Here is a 21,035-nt window from a genome sequence, read left to right as displayed (position 1 = left end):
TAACAAAATATGCTTTGTGTGATTTAGTGTATCAATAAATGCATTGTGTTCACTTATTTGGCATATGGACAATGAGAACAGCTTTGCTCATTATAACTGATGTCAAATATACTTGGCCAGGTAATTTGTTACAGGGGTGAAGCTGAACAGCAAATTTCAGTGTGCCCTTTTGCATCAAAATGGGAAGAGTTGGATCCACTTGCAGACTCACCTATGTTTAACAGATAAAATTAAAGCTGTAATGTTGAAAGTCTATCTGTAGGTGCATATAGTCTTCAAATTCTGCTTTGCCACACACATTTGCCTTAACTGTTCAGATATTGGGGGGTTTGGACTGCATAAAATATTACATCTTACTGTATATAGAAATTTCAACATTTTGAAATCACAAGCAAAGAATGGTAATTTAAGAGTCTTGACAATTGTTAATATTCACACACTAATTATTAGAAAACTTCGTTGACTAGAGCAGTGCCATTTCTGACTCACACAGGGAGTGATTTCTAATCAGACTATGAACATCTTACATGCACCTTTCAGTATTTCCCTGGTCCTAAACATTTTGTACCCTTAGCTCAGTGGACCCTTAAAGAAGACAGCAAATGCTTTAAGAAGCTCCTGATGGTTAGGATGACCTGCCCTCAAATCTGGTCCAAATCTTCATTTTCTGTCTGCCATGTTTGCTTTGTGATACCATAATTCATGGAGCAGTAATGTTTTTCCCTGGCCTCAGTACCTGGTGTGCATCCTCCTCCCTGCCCATGGCCATTGCTGGCCTGCTGCTCAACCAAACTGTTGTCATTAGAAGTCCAAATTTTGCACCAAAATGGACCTTAGATTGTTGTATGTGTGTGGGTTTTGTTGTTTTCTTCTAATACTCAGTGTGACAGGATATCCTGGCTTACAGAACAGATGGCTTTCACTGTCCCTCATTTAGGTTTTTAACAGAGATTTCTGAATGTAACTGATTTTTCAAACTAGTAAGTTTTAAACAATTAATTGGAACAAATGTCACAGGCTTTAGATATTAATTAGCATTATATACACCTGCTTATAATACTTTTGAATTAATAGACTAAATTGGTAATGGGATTTTTGCTTGTTACAGCTTTTTTGAATTCCTTTAAACCAAGTTCTAAAATGATGCTTTGTATAGAGGGAAAAGCCTTTATCTTTTACCAGTTAAAACAGTAAAGCTGAATCTCTGCCAGTATTTTAAATGATTAGAAATGAAGAATAATGAATAAAATGTATAGTTCACTGTTTTACAAATGTTTTAATTTGGAGTTTTTCTAACTGGGAAATTTGCCCTTTTGAAGCTGGTTTACCAGTGAGGTGGAGTAAAACAGTGATGAATTTCTGCCAAGTATGTTTCCAGCTGATTACATTACCATAAATCACAAAGAAGATATTTATTTTCTTTGTGTTTTAATGACCACCTGACACTTTTACCAGACTTTACCAGATTCCAAAGGTGGTGCTTCTAAGATGGTTTGTGAACATAAACACAACATGCTCACTTTTTGTTCTTGCAGTTCTCAGCGGCCTCTGTTCGAATGACTGCCCTCGGAAAATAACAGTAAGTGTAACCATGGCCTTGTTTAGTGTTTAGCCTCAAATCAGCTGAACTCTAATTATACCAAAAACTCTCAGCATATTAAAAGAGCTATTGACTGGAATAATGTGTAATCCAAGTCATGACTGGCCAACTTCTGCTTCTGTGAGACCCATAACTCTGGGCAGCTGCTGCTCAGAGCTGGAATCAGTTGATGGTTGTTGTGCAGGAGCTTTGTTACCCACACTGGGGGCTGGGAGGTACCAGAGACAGGAGGAACTTGGGTGCCCAAACTGTGAATTGTGCCAAGTCTTGGTGGGCACTTAGAAAGTCCAGGCAAAACTGACTGTAGGGTAGAGGCAGCCACTTCTGGGCCCACCTCCAGCAGTGGCACAGCCAAGGAAAAGTGCACTGGGCTCTGATGATTCTGCAGACAGTCATACACATGTGGTGTTTTCTGTTTAGATTATTTTATTCATCTCCAGAGACCTGCAACTCACCCACCAAACTGCCAGTTAGCAAATTTGTTTAGCAATGTTCACAGTGAAAGTTGGCCTGAAAGAAGAGCTTAGAGTAATCAGAGGTAGCAGAAGCACTTTAGCTCTGCAAAAGTTTCACATTTAATTTTGACTTGAAAATAGAAAAACTGCTTCAAATGGGGCTAACCTTTGCTTCAAGCCTATTTTGAGACATGGAGTTTAATTTCTGTTATAAAATAATGAGGTTTGATAGTATCATTAACTTAATTACAAAAATCGAGGGTTTAAAAAGCGAATCTTCACAGCAGATGTTGGTGGAAATTTCATTATTGAGATCACTGAAACACCATTGCTCCCATTGTAATAGGAGTTCTCTGACAAAGTAACATAAGGCACATTTTGCCAGAGTACAGCTATGTGGCACCAAAAAAAATTAAATTTCACCTTATTCACTCATCTTTCATAGATCTGCATTAGCATCACCTCTGTGGTCTCCTTACTTTTCATTCTAATCAGTTATTATTGTCAGGCTTTGATCTCATCTGTCATCATTATCACTTACTCTCATGGTTTAAACTTACTACTTTTGAGGCATGGTGTGAAACATGTCATCATCTCTTTTAGTGTTCCTTCTGTAACTTACTTGAAAGCTCTCTGTTGGATTTGATGTCCTAATATCAGCTTGAATTCAGACCTAGGGAAAAAAAAAAGAAGGAAAATTCCTTTAAAATCTGTTCTTGCAGTTGTCTCTCATCCTCTCCCTTCCCACCCTTTCTTACTTGGGTGCATTTCTTATGGTTCATCACTCAGTAATGCACAACTTCCTTGGGTGTTTGTTTGTTTTATTTTTCCTCATGACTTTACTTTGATGCTTAAATACATTTTCCTCCTCAAGAAAATTTGCTTAAAATAGATAACACTACTTGACAAGTAACTGTTCAATCACTTTCATTAATTAAATTAACTACTGCTAAATAATGATAAAAAAGATGAAATTTGTGTTGTATTTTTCAATTCAGAAATACCAACAAGATAGTGCATTTTCTTGGTATCAAATGTTCTGCTTTTCCAGAACATGCAGTTATTTCTTTGAATTTTAGGGGGTTTTACTTCATTAATAGCTTCCAAGGAAACATTAAACCTTTTGCCAGAGGACTGAATAGTAGAGCTTTCTTCATGAGAAACTAAACATTACTTAGCCAGCTGATTACTGTGATTTTGAAAATTGATTTCCACATAATGCTATGACCAAAACAGTTGCGAGATTTTGAAGTTAAAATATAAAAAATAAATTCTTTATATAAAAAAATGAATTTCTTAATTTCTTAAAAACGTTTTTCTTCAGTTTACTGTTTAATTACTATAGCTTGTTCTGTTCCTAAAATATTGCCTGCCTTTTTCTTTGACCCCTTGTAGCCCTTTGGAGTTAATCAGCCTGGTCCTTACATCATGTACACCACTGTAGATGCAAATGGGTACCTGAAGAATGGGTCAGGTAAGAGAAACTCACTGTGGGAGTACCCTGGGCACAGTCTGGCTGTGCTTGTGCTTCTCAGCAAGCTGAGGAGTTGGAAAGGTGGCAGAGGGAATGGGAATGGTTTCAATGTTGCTTTCAGTTTACAATGCCAAACCCCCCACTGTTCTCTTCCTTCTTTACAGATTGCATTTTTATTACAAACATTGCAATTGCATTATTTTTTCATTTGTCCTGTGCCAGTTAGGTTTGAACAGTTGGCTGTAGCAAAAAAATTGTTGGGTAAAATATCACCAGTTTGTGAAATAGCATAAGCTTCTAATTGCTTCCTAAGCAATTATGCATTAAGAAACAGCAGAGGCCTTGAAATAGCTCAATACAATCCTAGCAGCCAGATGAGAAAGGGTCAGGATAATGTTCAGGACACACAGGATGTGTTTGTCTGGAGTTGTTCACTACCACTGGCAGGTAACAAAATCACATTCTGAGTAGGCCTGTGTCCTTCCAGGTAAAGCAGGGAATCAATCCTCAGGGACCAGGGTCAAAATCAAGGGGAAGGGGTGCTTGGTGCAATTTGGAGCTAAAGCTTTAGTGGCTGAGATGGGGCAGCTGCCACAGGAGCAGGAGTCCAAAAACAAAGCAGCCAAAGAGAGAATCATCCATTGGGCTGTGCTCCAGGCAGTGCCTGATGTTAGAATGTCCTGGGGTTTGTGCTGCCTTCCTAGGTGTGTACTGATGGCTCCTAGAAATTACAGGAGACTGTACAAAGTGGTTTATTAGTCTCATTTATGATTGGTAATCTTAGGGCTATAATGGACTCATTTCTTGCTTAGGCAAAAATCCCAAACTCATAAGCTGAACATGATCAGTAGGTGCAGTCATCTGTAGCTGTCACTCCAGTTTCAGTTCAGATTAAACTAAGATTTTAAAAAATTGTTCCAGTAGTTCCAGATTATATTCTGCATAACTCTAACTTAAATAAAAGCAATAATTTAGAAGGGAAAATGCTGATATGTTAAGGTCCTGAGTCAATCTGAGTCACTGGCAATGCTCTCACCATGAGTAGTGTGCTCAGGACTGTTAATTCCACCTGGGAAAAATTAAAGACAAAGAAGATGTCCTGAAATACAAACTAGATAGCTTCAAAAACATATCTGGATACTCCAGCATTTCTGTGTTTGTACATGCTTAAATAAAGACATTTTTCCAACTCTGCGTCATGGAACAATTTACATCTTACAAATTGAATAAAACTAGCTTAAAATTTGGACCTATTCCATGTATCATTTTTCTAATTTTTTTCTGTTTCTCTCTTCCAAGAACAAAAGCAAATGCATTTTCCTTAAACATTTTCTTTAGGGTTTGCTGAGTTTGGTTGGTTGTGGCTTTGCTGGTTTTTTGTTTGTGTTTGGGGTGGGGGGAGCAGTTCTTCTAGAAATGCAATGTTTTTACTATTTACTCTAAGAAACAGTTATCAAATGTGATTTAATACTGCTATATTCCCTTCACACCATGTTTACAACAATAAAAACCTAACAGAGTCCAGGCATGATGAATTTCCTTTTCTGTTCTGACATTATGAAATAACAGTAATGAATTCCAAGGGTATTTATGACCCCAGCAGCATTGCTACAGGGAATTTTCTAATGCTGTCTTTGATCAGTTTCTCAACACTAATAAGTTAATAGATTTTTTTGAGTCTGTATAATTCCTGCAAGAACTTTTGAAAGTCATGTTTTCTGAGGGTGTGACATTACATTTGTAGCTAGATTTTCTTCTCCTGCAAATGTTATGTGTAAGATTCAGTAAATGTTCTAACTAGAATTACTGGTCTATACAGGCTGTTGTCTGGAAAAACAACCCATTACATCACAATCCTCTTTCATTTGACTATCAGGATAAATCAGGATAGATCATTTGATATATCAAATGATATCATCATCATTTTTGGGCCATGTATAAACTTTCAAAACATCTTTTCCACATTAAGCTTTTATTTGTATAGCATCCATATGCTATTTTAAAACTAATTTAATTTTCATCAACCTATCTGCCTGCCTTATGTAATATTACAGGACAATCCATGCTTGAAGCTTTTAATTCTCTGAAAGGAGTAATGAGCTAATCGAAATTTTAAAATAATTAATCCCTTTCCCAAGAAATAACATGAGTAAAAATATAGTTATTTTTCTGGTGAAAAGCAAACTCAGCATTCCTTTTCATGTCCCTACTGTTATTTATTGCCTTTATGGCTGCACTCAGTGGGGGAACAGTTGTTGGCTGGACACTGCAACCAATCACCTTAAGTTATCCCTCCAGCCCTGGGCTTAAGTACATCATAAAGTACTCAAAGCCATGGTCCCCACTCTGTTTGTGATCCCCTAAATCCTGCAGGACTTCAGTTGTGAGTTATGGCATCTTTCATATAGGCAATATTCATGCAAAGAGTAAAATAAAAAAGCCCATATGGCTGTCCTTATCTAATTCATTTTAAGGTTCTTTGATCTGCCAAGCCTTAACTACAGGAAATTTGCATAATTATGAGGGTTTTCTTCAAAACATTGTTAGAATTGTTCTGTCTCCTATTAACATTCCAGTATGTTGTTAAAAGATAGCAGAATAATAATTAGCATGTATTCTGTGCTTTTACTTTCACATTGCTCAATCCACTTGTAGTCTTACAAGAAATACTGTTAAATTAGCTACAAGGAGTAGCAATTGCCAACATGGGCATTAAAATTGAGAAGTTCTGGGCCTTACATCTGCAGTAAATATCTCCACAGAACTTCTCTTCCTGAGAGGAAAATCAACTGCAACAACTTCTTCAAATATTTAAGGAATTTCATGCTTGAGATCAGACCAGGTCCAATGTAAATTCAGGAGAAGTACACCAACTCAAATTTAAGTCATGCTTTCTGATCCGTGTCCTGCAACCTGCCTTCTCCCTTTTCTTTTGGAGTTATTATTTTTAAGGAGATCCCACAGTTAAGTGTGAGTGTCAGGATTTTCAGCTCTACATACACATTTCCAGGCTTTTATTGGGAGAATATCTTCTGTGTTTCAGCCTGTGCTATGCACATCTGAATTTTCTCTCCTGAAGTAAAAATATGCTGATAGAGTTTGGAATAAATAGGCTCATACTTGCAGCTTGTGTCTACCAAACATTAATTCTGTGGGCCAGGAACAGGTGGCAGTAAATATCTCAGGTTTCCTCAAAGCTCCATATCCATGGGAAGATGATAAGAGTAGTTTCACTCAATGGCTGATATGCATCAAGTCATAATTTGTTTAAGCATCTCTATGAGTGAAGCTGTGTGGACTGATGGCCTCTGCTGCTCTCATTCCAGAGCTCTTTCATTTTGCTGCTTTTGCTTTGTTTTGTTTTAAACCTTCCATGGCAGAATGACCTTTCACATGCTGTGAAGTCGTGCCCTTCTGGTTTTTTGAAATCTGCTTACTCTTCCCTGTTGTTGCATTGAGTTCTCCTGCTGTTTAACTAAATTGAATTGTGAGGTGAACACAAATGTCTAGCAGCTATTATAGTCGTGAATTTAAACATAAACATTGCAATATGTACCAGAAAAAAAGCAAAATAAGCTTATTTTCAATGGCCATTTGACACTGCAAGGTTCATTGTGTCGAATTCACTACACAGAAAGAAGAGTGTATTCATGGAACAAGCTGGAATAATTTAATAATTGAATAGCTGCATTCAATGAGAGGGATTTTCTGTTTGCTATAGGTAGGAGTAGTCTTCTAGTATGTTTTTCTGTATAACTCTCTTCTGTTTAGAAGGCGTACTTGAATTTGTAATGTTGCTTGCAATATTACCAAACCTTGGACATTTGGGCATTACAAATGACACAGCTTCCCCTATCAGCAATATGATAATTTTATTGTTTGAGGGGGTTTTTAAGTTACCAGTTTTACTTTTACAATTTTATGGTGTAAAGATATTTTTCACAAAAATACATATTCTCATAAAAATGCATCAGGTTTGGAGTTTGGGCTTGCAGAGGTGTCCCAGGTGTTGGCAGCTCTGCAATCATTGGTGTCCAAGTCCCAGGAGTGCTCTTTGAATTCCCTTTCCCATGTTTGTTATTTCTGGTACTCCAGAACCAGGTATTGCAGAAAAGGTTGAGAGGTGAAGCTGTGTTCTGCATTAATCTGGAATTCCCTATTAGGGAGACTAAGGAAGAGAGGCAACCAGCTGGGGAAAGCAGGGAGGCACTCCCAGCCCTTAGAAAAATGAAGTTACCATTGCATATTCTAAGCAGAAAAAGAACTCTTTGACCACTACATTTCTTTTTTCCAACCAGTGACCCCAAAGGCAATATGAAAGGAACTGAAGTAAAGCTTTCAACTAAAGCCAAGCAATTCAATTTCTCCAACTTTCTATGAAGCTTCCAAGTTTGAAGTTGTTGGGGTTTTGTTAGATTAGTTTTTTTCCTGCAAGCTTCTTTGTAAATTCTTAGGCACATTCCATGGGTTTTTCATTACTATCAGTTATATTTTCCCTTTCTCTTACCAGCAGTAAGTGGTTGGCATATTTTCAAATAAAAGAAGGAGCTGCCAGCTTTGAAAAAAGGGAGAATATTCAGTGCACTTTATGCCAGTGCTGGTAATGGCAGCAGAGGAAGCATCACTGCAGTGCTCCAGCTGTGCAGGGAGGGGACACTCGGTCACTGTGTGCCCCCAGGCTGCCTCTGTCCTGCTCCAGCTTGGCCTGGGTGCTGCTCCCAGCTGGGCAGCAATCCATGCAACCTCTGCATGGCAGCTTTGGACTCATTTTGACTTTTTCTAGGATACATGTGTTTGTCTAATCGACCTAAAATGTCATTAATGTGCTGACCTCAGTGATGATACAGAAGAATTTACATGCAGGTCTGAGACTAAAAGATACACTTTTGGAATCCTAAATAGTATTACTGAATTTTGAATTACACAGAATGGCTTCTAATTGGCTAATTAAATGCAAATAATATTTTGTTAAGAAGAGCATAATAAAAATAATTATAAGGAATGCTTTGGGAAACCACAAGTTTGAAATCAGATTTTCCATTAGTCTTTCAGTTTTGTGTAGTGATCTTGCATGTTCTGCTGTTATTTCACAAAATAAGTGTATTTAAACTGACTGAACACTATCAGTATTGTGCATCTATTTCTGTGGGTTCAGCGAGGCTGTTCCTAAATCAGCACCAGGTGTTGTCAGTGCTGTTTAAACAAGAGAAGGCATTGCTCCTACACGTAACTGCAACCACTTTGCCCTCACAAAGTTAAATTCTCCAGCCTGAAATAAGCTGTTGCGGACATTTCAGTTCAGCTCAGGGGAGAACAGGCTACCCTTGAGCTTTCAGCAAGTTTACATCAGGATAATGGAAACAGAAGGAAAATGACTTAATTCAGGTATAAAAGAACAAGTACTGGATCTGTCACAGACAACACATGGCTCTGGTTGTCAGACAAGACTTTAGAAAGGTTAATGATATGAATTGCTTCCAATTTTATATGCCAGACTTCAGAGGTAAGGAGATTGATTCCAAAAGGTCCAGAATGGTTTCTGAATATCAAACTCTGCAAAATCTTCTGAGGTTTGGCTGCCTAACATCATTAGCTTTTTCTACAAATTTGATCTCCGATAGGCTGAAACCACAGAAAACCATGTCCTAAAATGTTGGGGATTTTAGTCTGCCCAAGGTTTTTTGAAGCAATAAACTTAATGATTTATTATTTAAGACAAGAATATATATACCACCACTAATACCAGTACCATAGCCCATGATATCTGCATGCTTTGAAATGGCATTTTTGAAACAAGAAGCTTAAGGCAAAAGACATAGTATTGAATAGTCTTAAAAGTAATATTAAAAAGATCATGTGTAGCATGATCAGGAGAAGGTTTTTCAAGTCTTGTTTATAGTAACAGTTCTATGGATGAAGTAAAACAAACTGTGAATCAGCAGCCACTTCCTCCATCTTGCCTACACTGACCTCCAAAAACCTAAAGAACAATTTGAATGTAAGAAATAAATCCCACTTCCCTCCTTGAAGATGTAAAACTATTTTCAGATTTTCTTGAAGCAAGTAGAAAGTTGTTTCCAGTAGTTTTACAAGAGGGGAAATTGCTGTGGTTGCCATTTAATTAAATTTTAAATATTTTCATAAGTAAATTAATTACCAGTGACTGGGAACCTCAGATAATGTCAATAAACTGTTGACAGTACTCTCTGTAATTTCTCTTTTTATTTTTCATCTTGGTTCAGGGCTTTTATGTTTCTCAGGTGAGCACTTGTCATTCCTAATTACTTGGTTGCAATTCTATGTGGAACTTTCCAGTAAGCATCAAACAGAATTTATGATAGAAATAGGCTGAGGAAAGCAAGGAACAGTCTCAAAGTTCTGTGCTTAGTCAGCTTTAGTAAACTGGAACCTTCTACATGCTATCATCCTGCTTAGCCAACACTTCCCAGTTTTAAAGGCAAATAGAAAATAAGTATATGCACATTTCTGCCTGCTGTGTAGAAGAAAACATTCTTCTCTGACCTTTGCAAATGATCTGTTTACATCCTGAAGCGTAAGATTTTGTTATCCTTATCTTAGGCATAAGAACCAGCATTAGTAGCCATGAAATTATTCAATGCTTTAAGAATTCTGGATGCAGTATGTGACTCTCTAACCTCTTTAAGGCTGACTGCACACAGTATATGACATTTTCTTCTATTCTCTTTAATTTAGTTGACATTCATTTCATTTGTAAGATGAAAGAAAAAAAGCAAGATCTTAGTTGCAGTCTTCTCATGATCCTAAATATTTCACTCAAAAGTAATTCTAAAAGCTTTTCAATGTTACAGCAGTACCTTGTTCTTTTGGGGAAAGTCCTTCAGCATGCAGCATTAGTGAAAAGATGCTAAAAGAAAATCTTTCTTATATTGCAGTGTGATCAAGTAACATACTTGGTTTGTTTCTATAACCAAGTCAAATTAAATACTCCCACCTTTGCTCCTGAATATTTGTGTGTGGGTAACTGGAGGTGTCAGATATTATGTACTTTGAGAATTACTACCAGTTTAGATTTGGATACTGACACCTGGAGATTGAGCAGTTTAGCCAAGATGATGTTAGGGAAGTCACTGGCAAGGCAGGGACAGACTCAGGACTCAAACCCCTTCCTGTCCTATCCTGTGTTATCTCAACTTCCTGGAAAAATCCCTGTTCCTAAAGAGAAAAGCTGCTCAGTCAGTGCTTTGTGCCACATCTTCTGTAATTGAGAAATCTACCCAACAATGTGCACAGTGCACCTTGTCCTCCCAACAGAGACCTGAAAGTACAAATCCAACTTCAATATTTCCTCATCTGCTTGCTCATTACATGGTTCTATGTGAGGAAAAAATAAATCTACAATGTATATTATCATTAGGAAGACCATTATTGTTTCTTTTTGCTAATAGCATTTTTGCTTTATAACAAGATAACTGCATCAAGCTGATTTTTCAGATCTCAGTTGACATTTACCTTGCTTTTTAAAATATAGTTATTATAATTCTAAATGCACAATAATACAGAATATTTACCTCCTGATTAAACAGGCCTATCTCAAAACATGCCTGACAGCATAAGGCAAGTGGGTTCCTCCAAAGCTGGTAGGGGAAGGGAGGTTCACAAGAGCAGAGCCATGAAGCAATCACTGTAATGAGCAGGGGTCAGAATCCCCAGCCTGCACTACCAGTTTGTCCCCAGAGGAGCATACAGGAGCTGAGAGAACAAAGAACCCACACAGGAGCTGAATCTGTTGGCCAGAAATTAAACTATTAGAAGATTTTTTTATTTAAATTGAATACCTAGATACTTTGGAAATGAATCAACAGTGAACGTGTTGATAACTGCAACACTTGTCTGTTCAGGAAACCTGTTCTGTCTGTTCACTGCCTTTTCAGGAAACCAAGAATCGTATTTTCCATCTACAGTTTCTTCTAGAATTAACTTGCAACCACTGCAATCCTGTTTTCATTAAATTAATTTATTCTTTGAAAATTTGTTCATGAGAATTTACTTAGCTAATTTTATGACAGTAGCAATTACAGTTTAACACTGACAAGAATTAAAGTGAACCTTCACATGTTGAGTCTAATCTTGTAAATCAGTGGGCAAGAAACTTGGCACTAATCATATAAAAATACATGCAGATAGTTGATTTCTTCTCAGCTTGTAACAAATAATGGAGATTTGAGTTAACATAAAAATAGTACTCAAAAAAATATTTAAAGTATTTAAGCTCTTCTCCAAGTGAGTACTCACAGATGGTTTGGAAATGTGGGACTGAGCTTTAAGAATTAAATAATCACGCAATTGGTGAAAATCTTCAAACATTTTTATTACAGACGGGGTAATGTGTACTTGTGTAGCAAGTTGGTAGTTTGGAGGTTGATTGGTTGATTGATTGGAGTTTTTTTCCCCTAAAATACCCACTTGGCTTGCTGTGTGCTTTGCTTGCAGCTGGCCAGCTCAGCCAGTCAGCACATTACGCTCTGCAGCTGCCCTACAACGTGCTGGGCCTGGGCCGCAGCGCCAACTTCCTCGACCACCTGTACGTGGGCATCCCTCGGCCCCTGGGAGAAAAGGTTGGTTGGCATTTAAGGTTGTCAAGCTAATTGTTTATGGTGTTGCCTTTCCTAAGAGACTTTAGATGGAAATACTGCTGGGACACTGCTTTTTCATTTGCTGAAGTAAGAATATCAAAGAAGTTTGCATATAGAATGGTTTGCCCCAAAGAACCAGTTTGCCCAGTTTTTTGAGGAGTGTATAAACTCTGAAGCTCTGAAGCCAAAATAAAACCAAAAGATGACTGAAACTGTCTATAAATGGTATTCAGTGCTTGTTTGTAAAGCAAATGGGTATTAGGTCTGAGAGTCCAATTATTGTGGACTGCAGTAGCTGCAGGGCTTTCCCAGAGTTGCTTGGGCTGGGCTCACGTAATCCCTTCTGCCTCAGTGATAAAACCATGGGCACTGTCAGGGTGGGGGGAGATTGCTGTGATTGTCTAATCTTCACATGAAACATAAAAGTGGGGTCCTCACCACTTTCAGTCTTTAAAGATCTGATGGTACTACTTTGAAAAGTGAGATACTCAAATGGGCCAAAATTGTGGTTTGGATAATTGTTTTCCTGCCTCCTTTGTAGAATCAGCTCTTTTCTTCTTGCCCTATTATGTTGTTGCTTTGTACTTTTAAAGCAGATGCTGTGTTTCATGTCAGCAATAGTTATGTTGCTTTTTACTTTTGAGGAGTGGGTTTTAAAGCATTTTGGAGCTTTTAGAGGAACAGGCAACAAAGATAAAGGGATTAATCACTTATATTTAAAGTTTTTTTAAAAACCCACAATGTTTTTATTTCTCCTTTTGTATGTTTCAACAGAGAATTTCTTTGCTTGTATATATGTTGATTTGTTAGGAATTGACACAGCCTTTGTTTTTCTTTCAGTCCATAAGAAAACAAGAATGGACAGCTATCATACCAAACTCCCAGCTTATAGTCATTCCCTATCCACATAATGTTCCTCGAAGGTAATGTCATCATTTGGATTTGCACTTCCCAAAATTGCATTAATACCCAGGGTAAATTAGGCATTCTGTGTAGGTTTAGAAATAGTTACTTGTATAGAAAGTTACTGAAGAAGAAGGGCAGGGGGTCAGTGCTGAGCTGGAGCTGAAAATGCTGCTCAGGTATTTACAGAGCCTCTCAGATGGTGCCCATAAACAATCTACTAAAAAAAACCCTATTACCAGCTCAGGCAAACAATCAAAATGTATTACAAGCTCCACTCCTGTAAATAATAACATACTTGCTAGATTTAACAACATCCTCGGTGACAAATTATAAACACGGTAATGGTTGAATTAAGCATTTTTGTTTCACCAAACATGCAATTTCTGTCTGGTTCCATAGAAGAGCTTTGCTTCAGCCCTTCTGAATGCAGTAGCTGTTGCTACAGGAATTAATGTTTGCCTCTAAGTAAAGGTGAATGGGTTGGTTGCACGAGAGCTTGAACGTGGAATTCACTTTGCAATTAAAATGTTTCTCCCAGAAAGAGAGCATGTTTCTCTTTTTGCTATTAGAGAAAACATTAGTCAAATATTCCAGCTGCATTTTGCCGCTTGATCTACCAGTGAGGTCAGTTGCATTTATCATGCAGAAATGATTCTGACATCAGTTCAGCAGTTAATTTTACTAGAGAACAAATAACAGTGGAGAATTGATGTGCTGCTTGAGTTGCTAATTAACAACCACAGAAATAACATCTGCCAGATGAAAATTTAGTTACAGTCTTGCTGTATTTAAAGGTATGTGTTATGCAAAACCATTTCTGTTATAGTATCCTTAAACTATTTTTGCTTTCATATAAAGTCTGTTTATGGACATTGTAGAATAGCAGAGGATGGAATCCCCAGAAGAAATCTGATTTCATAATAAAAGCTTCTTAATTTATATATTTTTTAACATAGTATGTGATTGCCTGAGAGGCCTCAACACAGAGCCTGCTGCTGACAGCTTTCCCATGATAGGAAAGCTGTAGTACAAAAAAGGGGTTCCCTGGGACTCAGGACCTCACATGATTTGAGTTGTCTTCCAGGAGCCCTAAAGGGTTTAATTATGTTGATCTTCAGCCATAATCAACTGCTTATGTTTAGAACTGCAGTTGTCCCTGGGTAAACTTCAGAAAAAGGCCCATGAGCCTGTCCAAGAGGAGCTTCCCATGTGGTGGAAAAATCTTCCAGAATTATTTTCCCCTGCTGTTCTGTGTCCCCAGGCCCTAGGCATTCCTGTGAAAGGTTTCCCTATGCATTTTGCTTCGTCCTAGGCAAGGGCAGGAGATAAATCTCCTAATGAGAAAAAGCTAATTCCCTGAGGATATCCATAGCATTCATGAAAAGTTAAACAGAAACTGTACTTAGACGTGGTATTGCTCAAAAATAATTCTATTAAGCCATGTATTTCCAAGTAAACATCATTAAGCTTCAGTCTCTAAATAGAGCTGCTCATTTCTGTAGACCAGGTTGTCACCTGTCTTATCCTAACAGGTTCTTTTCATCTTTGTAAGCAAAATCTGTTTTCTGCTTCTTAATGAAGGGTATTAATGTTTCCTTGGATTTTCTTCTTTTGTATAGCTGGAGTGCCAAGCTGTATTTGACCCCAAGTAACATTGTACTGCTAACAGCTATAGCCTTAATTGGTGTCTGTGTTTTCATCCTGGCAATAATTGGCATATTACATTGGCAAGAAAAGGTAAGCTAATTTACTAGAATATTTTACACTCCCTAATATTTTACAGACCTGTACATTAGTTGTTGTCTTTTTTTTTTTTTTACATTTTTCTACAGTATAGTAACTTCTGACACAGACTGAATTGTCACAAAAGGTGTTACTACTAATTCAGTGTTTACCACAAATTTAAAAATTGGCATTATTTTTATTTAAGTTCTAAGACACTTGAGCTTGTCCATGTTGCTCTTCATTCCTTTTTTCCATTAAGCTGTTACTTCCAATTGAAATGAGCCATCTTTATTTCATATCTAAACTTTCCATTTTGCAGTTTTAAGGAGAATTGTTTTGGAAAATGGAACATAAACTCAGTTTACTTACCTTAAGTTCTGCTGGTAATCTAAAAACAAGGAGAAAGTCTTTTTTGTGTAACCCTCTTAGCTGGTTGCACTGACATTAGCATTCAGGAACATATAGGGAGTCAATTGTGCATATTGGCTGCTTTGCTGTCTGAGTCTGAATTACACATGCAGGGTATAGAAATCCATTGATTTGAAGAAGCATTTTGAAAGGGGCCTTTCTTGTCACAAAAGAAATGCATTCCCATTTTTCTTAACTATGCTCAGTTCACAGGCATACCCAGCTGGCAGAGTTGCCAATAAATGCTACTACATACCCAAACCATAATCTTAGCTGTCAGATAAAATTACTGCACATTCTGACATGGAATAACTGTTTGTTTTTGTGATGGTGAAAATAAAATGACCTTGTTAAACATTCAGACAAGTTTGCGCATGCTTCATATTTAAATGTTATTTGTCTGCCAGTCTTCACTCTTCAAAATTTTAAATATAGTCTCCAACTAATAACAAAGCTGGGAATAAGACACACAAAGCAAAGAAATACAAAGCTTATGATGGCTGTCATTAGCATGTCCTGTTGTACCAGGAAAGCACTGCTCACTTGCAGCTCAGGGCTGGGCACTGCCTGGGTTTGATTCTCTTTCCAACACATCTTTAGCAAATAAGGAGAGCAGAAAAGGTACTTGGACTTCAAGTTGGGGAAGGATTACCTGTGCATAATTCCATCTGGAGAAATGGAGATTTAATGGCAACATTCAAAACAGTTTCTATACAATAATTCAAGCATTGTAGAGTAAGGAAGGACTGAGCCCAGAGTGCTTTTAGAGCTGTTTTCAGTCCCAGGTTTGTGTGAATGAAACCTGGGATTTTATATTGTAAACTCATTTCCAACTCTGCAGCACAAAATAGGCACAAATATTTGGACAAATTGTGTGTCTTTTCAAACCATTGTATAAACAGGTATTAATTCCTATATTCTTCCTATAGATTTTTACCTTCCCAATGTTTAGAAGTACTTGAGATATTGAACAGATAAGAATGCTCACCAAGGCTGTGTTGTGCATCATTGACATGTGTAAAGTTAAACTCCAAACAAAGTTCCTTGTTTCTAAGCTTGTTCTTAGTTTACTGTCTCTCAGCAATCCTCTCCTAAAAATCCTGTCCTGGCTAAATGCCTGTCCCTTGCAGATCTCTGGAGTACATGTAGCAAAGAAAGGCAGGGGAAATGAACTGGCACTTAAAATCTTTTCTTTCCCCCAGGGAACATATGTTACTGTAAGCTGCAGTGTTTTATTCAGCAGTTTAAATAAATCCTGGACTTTGACCTCTGCAGATAAATAGCAAAGCCCTTTGTCTACACTAGTTCTTACACACTCATCTCCAGCCAGGTATTGGAGTACTGAAATAACTGTAGGGCTTAAGGATAGGTGTTGCTCTGTCTTGCCTTAGAAATTTTGAATGCATTGAAGAAAAAAAAAGCTTTGAAATCTCAGTTACCAGATTTTAGTTTTGATACACCAAATGAAAGAGAAAATGAGGAAGAATTGACACCATTATTCATCCTACAACAAAGACAATCCTGGTACATTTGCTACAGCCCTCCATAGTCCTTATCCTCATTCTTGAGAACTTGCTTTGGGGTCGTGAGGCCAGTCATGGAAACACTGCACAGTGATGGAAATACTGCTGGAAGGGGTTTGCTGGATCCAGCAGAGTATCAGTTACTGTCAAATTTGAAGCAGTAATTTTTTCAGGAAGCATACAAGAAATGGAGTGGAAATTGTTTTCTAAGTGAGACTGTGAAATTTTGTGGAATGTGACAAGCATTTCAGTGTAGGAAAGAGTGTGCCACTCCCTCCTTCCCACCCCTTTTTTGACATCCAGAATACTACTGACACTGATAAAGTCCCTGCCAAAAAAGCCAGACTGATATATCTTAAACCTCACTGACAGCTCTGCTGCTGCTACAAAATGCAGTAAAATCCATATTTAATCCAGTGGAGTTGCTATCACACATAAACATTGTGTAACGAGGAAGTCTTTGGCCTTGAGCCAAAGCAGAAGATGAACTCTCATGGCAGAAGACGGGCACCGATTTCTGCCACAATTGTTGTGTATTTTTATCAACTGAGACACAGTTCTGAATGCCCACGCAGCACCTACTGGAGAGGCTTTTCTTCATTTTACTCCTTAAGAAAAACAAAAAAGAAAGAAAGAACATGGGTCTGTGCAAGCTAAAAAGCATTTCAGTCTGCTTTGCCAAATTCTCTCATGCTGGGATTTACACATACTGTCTGTCATGACACAAGCACAAGTTTGCACTCTGTGTTCAAGAATCTTGAAGAAATGCTTCCATCCTCTGCTAAGTGCTTTAGCACACGAGAGCAGACGAGTGGGAGAGGACTTGTTTTGACACATGACATGAATTCTAGGTGCAATTTAAATGTGCTGTTTTTTTCCAAGCACCACCCAATTCATTCTTTCAGCAGGTCAGTGTGTGTTCTGCATAAATAAGCAGGGAAATGCATCCTACTTCACATTTTCATAATACAAACAAAAGACACAGAACATTTTTCACCTACTTGGTGCTGTTAGTTGTTGGTTGAACTGCTGTCTTGCTCTGAAGTTGCATTTAACAGAATGTTTTTTAAATGAGATTCTTTGTACATGTAACATAAATTACATTTACAGTTAGTCCAGAGTAATTTCATTTTATATTTCTAATGTAGACAAAATGGACACCAGAAAACAGTCTTCAGGTTTGAATCATTCCTTTTAAAAAGCATTATTAGAAATAACAGAAAAGAGTGGGTCGTAAATACTACGACAGCAGAGCAGTAACAGCAGAAGCCAATTTTGCGTAGATTATTGCTATTTCAAGCTGACATCATTTAAAAGTTAATTGTTGGGGCTTTTACTAAGCCTTTTTGCCTTTTGTCAAATGGCTTGAAAAAAATCAACCATTCTCTGACACTTGACAGCTCATTTCTGTAACAGTGTTGCTCTAGATTCCACAAAGTGTTTTTTTATTATTATTTTTCAGAAAGCAGATGACAGAGAGAAGCGACAGGAGGCTCATCGGTTCCATTTTGATGCTATGTGACATGCCTTAATATTTATGAAGGAGCTGCTACTCATTTGCTTAATTGAAAGACTAAATTCTGATTTTTAAAATTATTACCATGAAAGTACTGTTGGTGTGTTATTTGTAAATGTTGCATTATCTGGTATTTATTTGGAAAGTATTAAAATTAGACCTGAATGTCTCACAAGGCCTTTCAGTTAAGAGACTGTATATAATAGCATTTGGCCTTTATTTAACAGAACTGTAAATTTATTTTTCTTAGTAAAGGGATCAATTGCATGTACCAGTTTATGTACCAATTCTTTAGTAATATTTGATAGAAAGAAAGGTATGTAAATGAAGTGTAGCATTTCAGCGAGCAGAATACCTTGTATCACTTGAATTGGTCTTGTCCTTTGTTCATTCTGCAAAACAACCTGGTTTTTGAAAATTAAAGTTGTGCAATTTCTCAGATGACTTAATTGTTAATTGTCTTGATTGTATTAAATGGTGCTTAACCTAAAGTATTCTGTATTTTTCTTTGTTTAAATCCATATGTGCAATAGTTAAAGAGCTTAGGAATTAGAGAGCCAAAAGGAACCTGCAGTGTGATGTGAGTTCAGTCATCCTGGGATGGATGCAGTATTTATGTGTGCTACTTCAACAGAGAAGACAACGTATTAAAAAATTAAAATCATAAAAATGTATCAGCATTACATAAACTGCTTTTATAATTAAACTACAACTACATTTGTTTTAGAAAGGCACAATGTTGTTATGAAAGTAACTATTTTTTTTAACATAAAAAAGGTATGGGATTTTTTGTTTGGTTTTGTTTTTCAAGAAGTTAAAAGAAACATTTTTGAGGAGAGATTGACACCCTAAAATGTACTGCTAAGTGATGAGATATGCAAAGATTAAATTAAGAATGTAATAGGACACTAAGAATAATCAATGCACATTTTCCATGTACACTGCTATGCCCAGATTTCCTGAGGCTGTAATAATGACAGAAGACATATTGCTCAACTTTAGATATTTTTAGTGGTGATAAAGTAATGATTGCTCAGTGTACTTGGGATCCTGGAAGAATCTCTGAGAATGCTTTTACTTTACATGAGCTTACACTATTAATTCTGCAGTTACATCAGTTAATTTGCATTCCTAATACTGTTTGATAACCTAGAACATCTTTCTCAGCAAACTCAGTGTTGGTCATCGAGGCACTGCCGTGTGCAGGGGGTCCCTGCCGGGGCTGGCCCTGCCTGGAGCGTTCCCTGTGCCCCTGGGCAGCCCTGGGCACGCAGGAGGGAGCAGGTCCAGAGCTGGACCTGCTGGTGGTGCTCAGCTGAGTGCCAGTCAGCCCTGGGGTTAGCATGGCAGTGCTGAGCACTCACCCGTCCATACAGCAGCACCAAGCACCAGGCACAGCAGCCTTGTGTGCTGTGTCCTGAGCTCTGAAGGGTCACTGGGTGTTTCCAACATGCACTGATCAATGCCAGCACAAGAGACTCGCATGTCACATTGCTCTTATTATTCAGGATAGAATATTTCCTTCATGCACACCTTCAATTTTTCTCATGAAAAGCTTTTTTTTTTTTTTTTTTTAGATAAATACTTAATGCTTTTGGTCTTTTTAAACCACATTGATAGAATCGGCTCCTACCAGCAAAAGAAAGAACTAATTTCATGATTAGGACGATCCACAGTTCAATATATTTTCCTGTCTTTTTCAGATGGTTGGAGAATAATGCTAAATGCATAATGCACTGTGGTAACAAAGTTGTTTTTACCTTATCACAATACAGTACACATAGATTAGCTTCCTTTTGTTTTTGAAAAAGCAATTAGGAATAAAATAACCTCATGCTGACATTTAAGCTGTTGTACAAAACAATGAACTTGGTATCTTTTGCTCTGAGGTGTTTTGCATGCTCAGTAGTGCATCATTGCATCACTATATACAATATAATAAAGTTTACCCCAGGTTCTAAGTTCTTGTAGCATGGCTCACAGTCTATGCATACTGTTTTGAATTAAGGCATTAAATATTGTTGAACCTGTCATCAGAGGTTTCATGTTGTACTTTGGTTCTCTATTCTCTATTTGGGTAAGGTTATTGCCCTTCTTCCAGGAAGTTTAAGAAAGCAGCATCAATTAGAAAGTTGTAGTTCCAGGTGATTGTCACAGTAACTGAGAAGTGAGAAATAGTTTGAGCTACATAAATTTTCAAACTGCAGCCACTGTAACACAGCCCTGGTGAGAAATGCTATTGGAAGCTTCCTCGGTGTGAAATTTCACCTATATAAAAACACTGTTGACAGGCCAACTGACAGATGGCTGTTGAAATACCATCTTTCTTTGTTCTCATTTTCCATGAGAAGCTTTAAGACTGAATCTTCCTACCAGATTTATCATTAATGCACTATAATCCCCCAACAAAAGAACCAAGTTTTCTGCTGCAGATTAATAGGCATATTCTATATAGTATGATATTCCTCCTGTGCTGAGGCCATCATGCTTAACAGAGACATTAAAAACCCTACAGTTAATGGAGAAGTAATCACTGCAAACACAGCGAGTTTGGTCAATTCAGGGCTTCTGTAGAATCACAGAATGGTTTGGTTGGAAAGAACTTTAAAGATTATCCAATTCCAACCCCCCTGGTATGGGCAGGGACACCTTCCACTATCCCAGGTTGCTCCAAGCCCCATTTTTCACCTGGCCTTGAACATTTTCAGGGATCCAGGGGCAGCCACAGCTTCTCTGGGCAGCCTGTGCCCAGCCCTCACTGCCCTCACAGTAAAGAATTTATTCCTAACAATCTAAACCTCCTCCCTGCCAGT

The 21,035-nt window shown here is 37.6% G+C and overlaps 1 protein-coding gene across 1 annotated transcript in view; it reads left to right on the top strand.

Moving 5' to 3' along the window:
* The window catches only part of ITFG1 (integrin alpha FG-GAP repeat containing 1), a 70,778-nt gene extending 52,065 nt beyond the window's left edge, over window positions 1-18,713 (top strand). Inside the window, exons 13-18 of the mRNA XM_063167731.1 lie at window positions 1,536-1,579; window positions 3,451-3,529; window positions 12,002-12,126; window positions 12,985-13,067; window positions 14,670-14,787; window positions 18,169-18,713. Coding sequence (XP_063023801.1) covers window positions 1,536-1,579; window positions 3,451-3,529; window positions 12,002-12,126; window positions 12,985-13,067; window positions 14,670-14,787; window positions 18,169-18,228 — 509 coding nt within the window. The 3' untranslated portion in view covers window positions 18,229-18,713. The remainder of the gene's footprint in view (window positions 1-1,535; window positions 1,580-3,450; window positions 3,530-12,001; window positions 12,127-12,984; window positions 13,068-14,669; window positions 14,788-18,168) is intronic.
* The last annotated feature ends 2,322 nt before the right edge of the window (window positions 18,714-21,035 follow it).

The sequence above is a fragment of the Melospiza melodia genome, chromosome 13 (assembly GCF_035770615.1).
Source record: "Melospiza melodia melodia isolate bMelMel2 chromosome 13, bMelMel2.pri, whole genome shotgun sequence".
NCBI classification, from domain to species: domain Eukaryota; kingdom Metazoa; phylum Chordata; class Aves; order Passeriformes; family Passerellidae; genus Melospiza; species Melospiza melodia.
The sequence above is the reverse complement of the archived record's forward strand: the minus strand, read 5'-3'. Positions and strand labels throughout refer to the sequence as shown.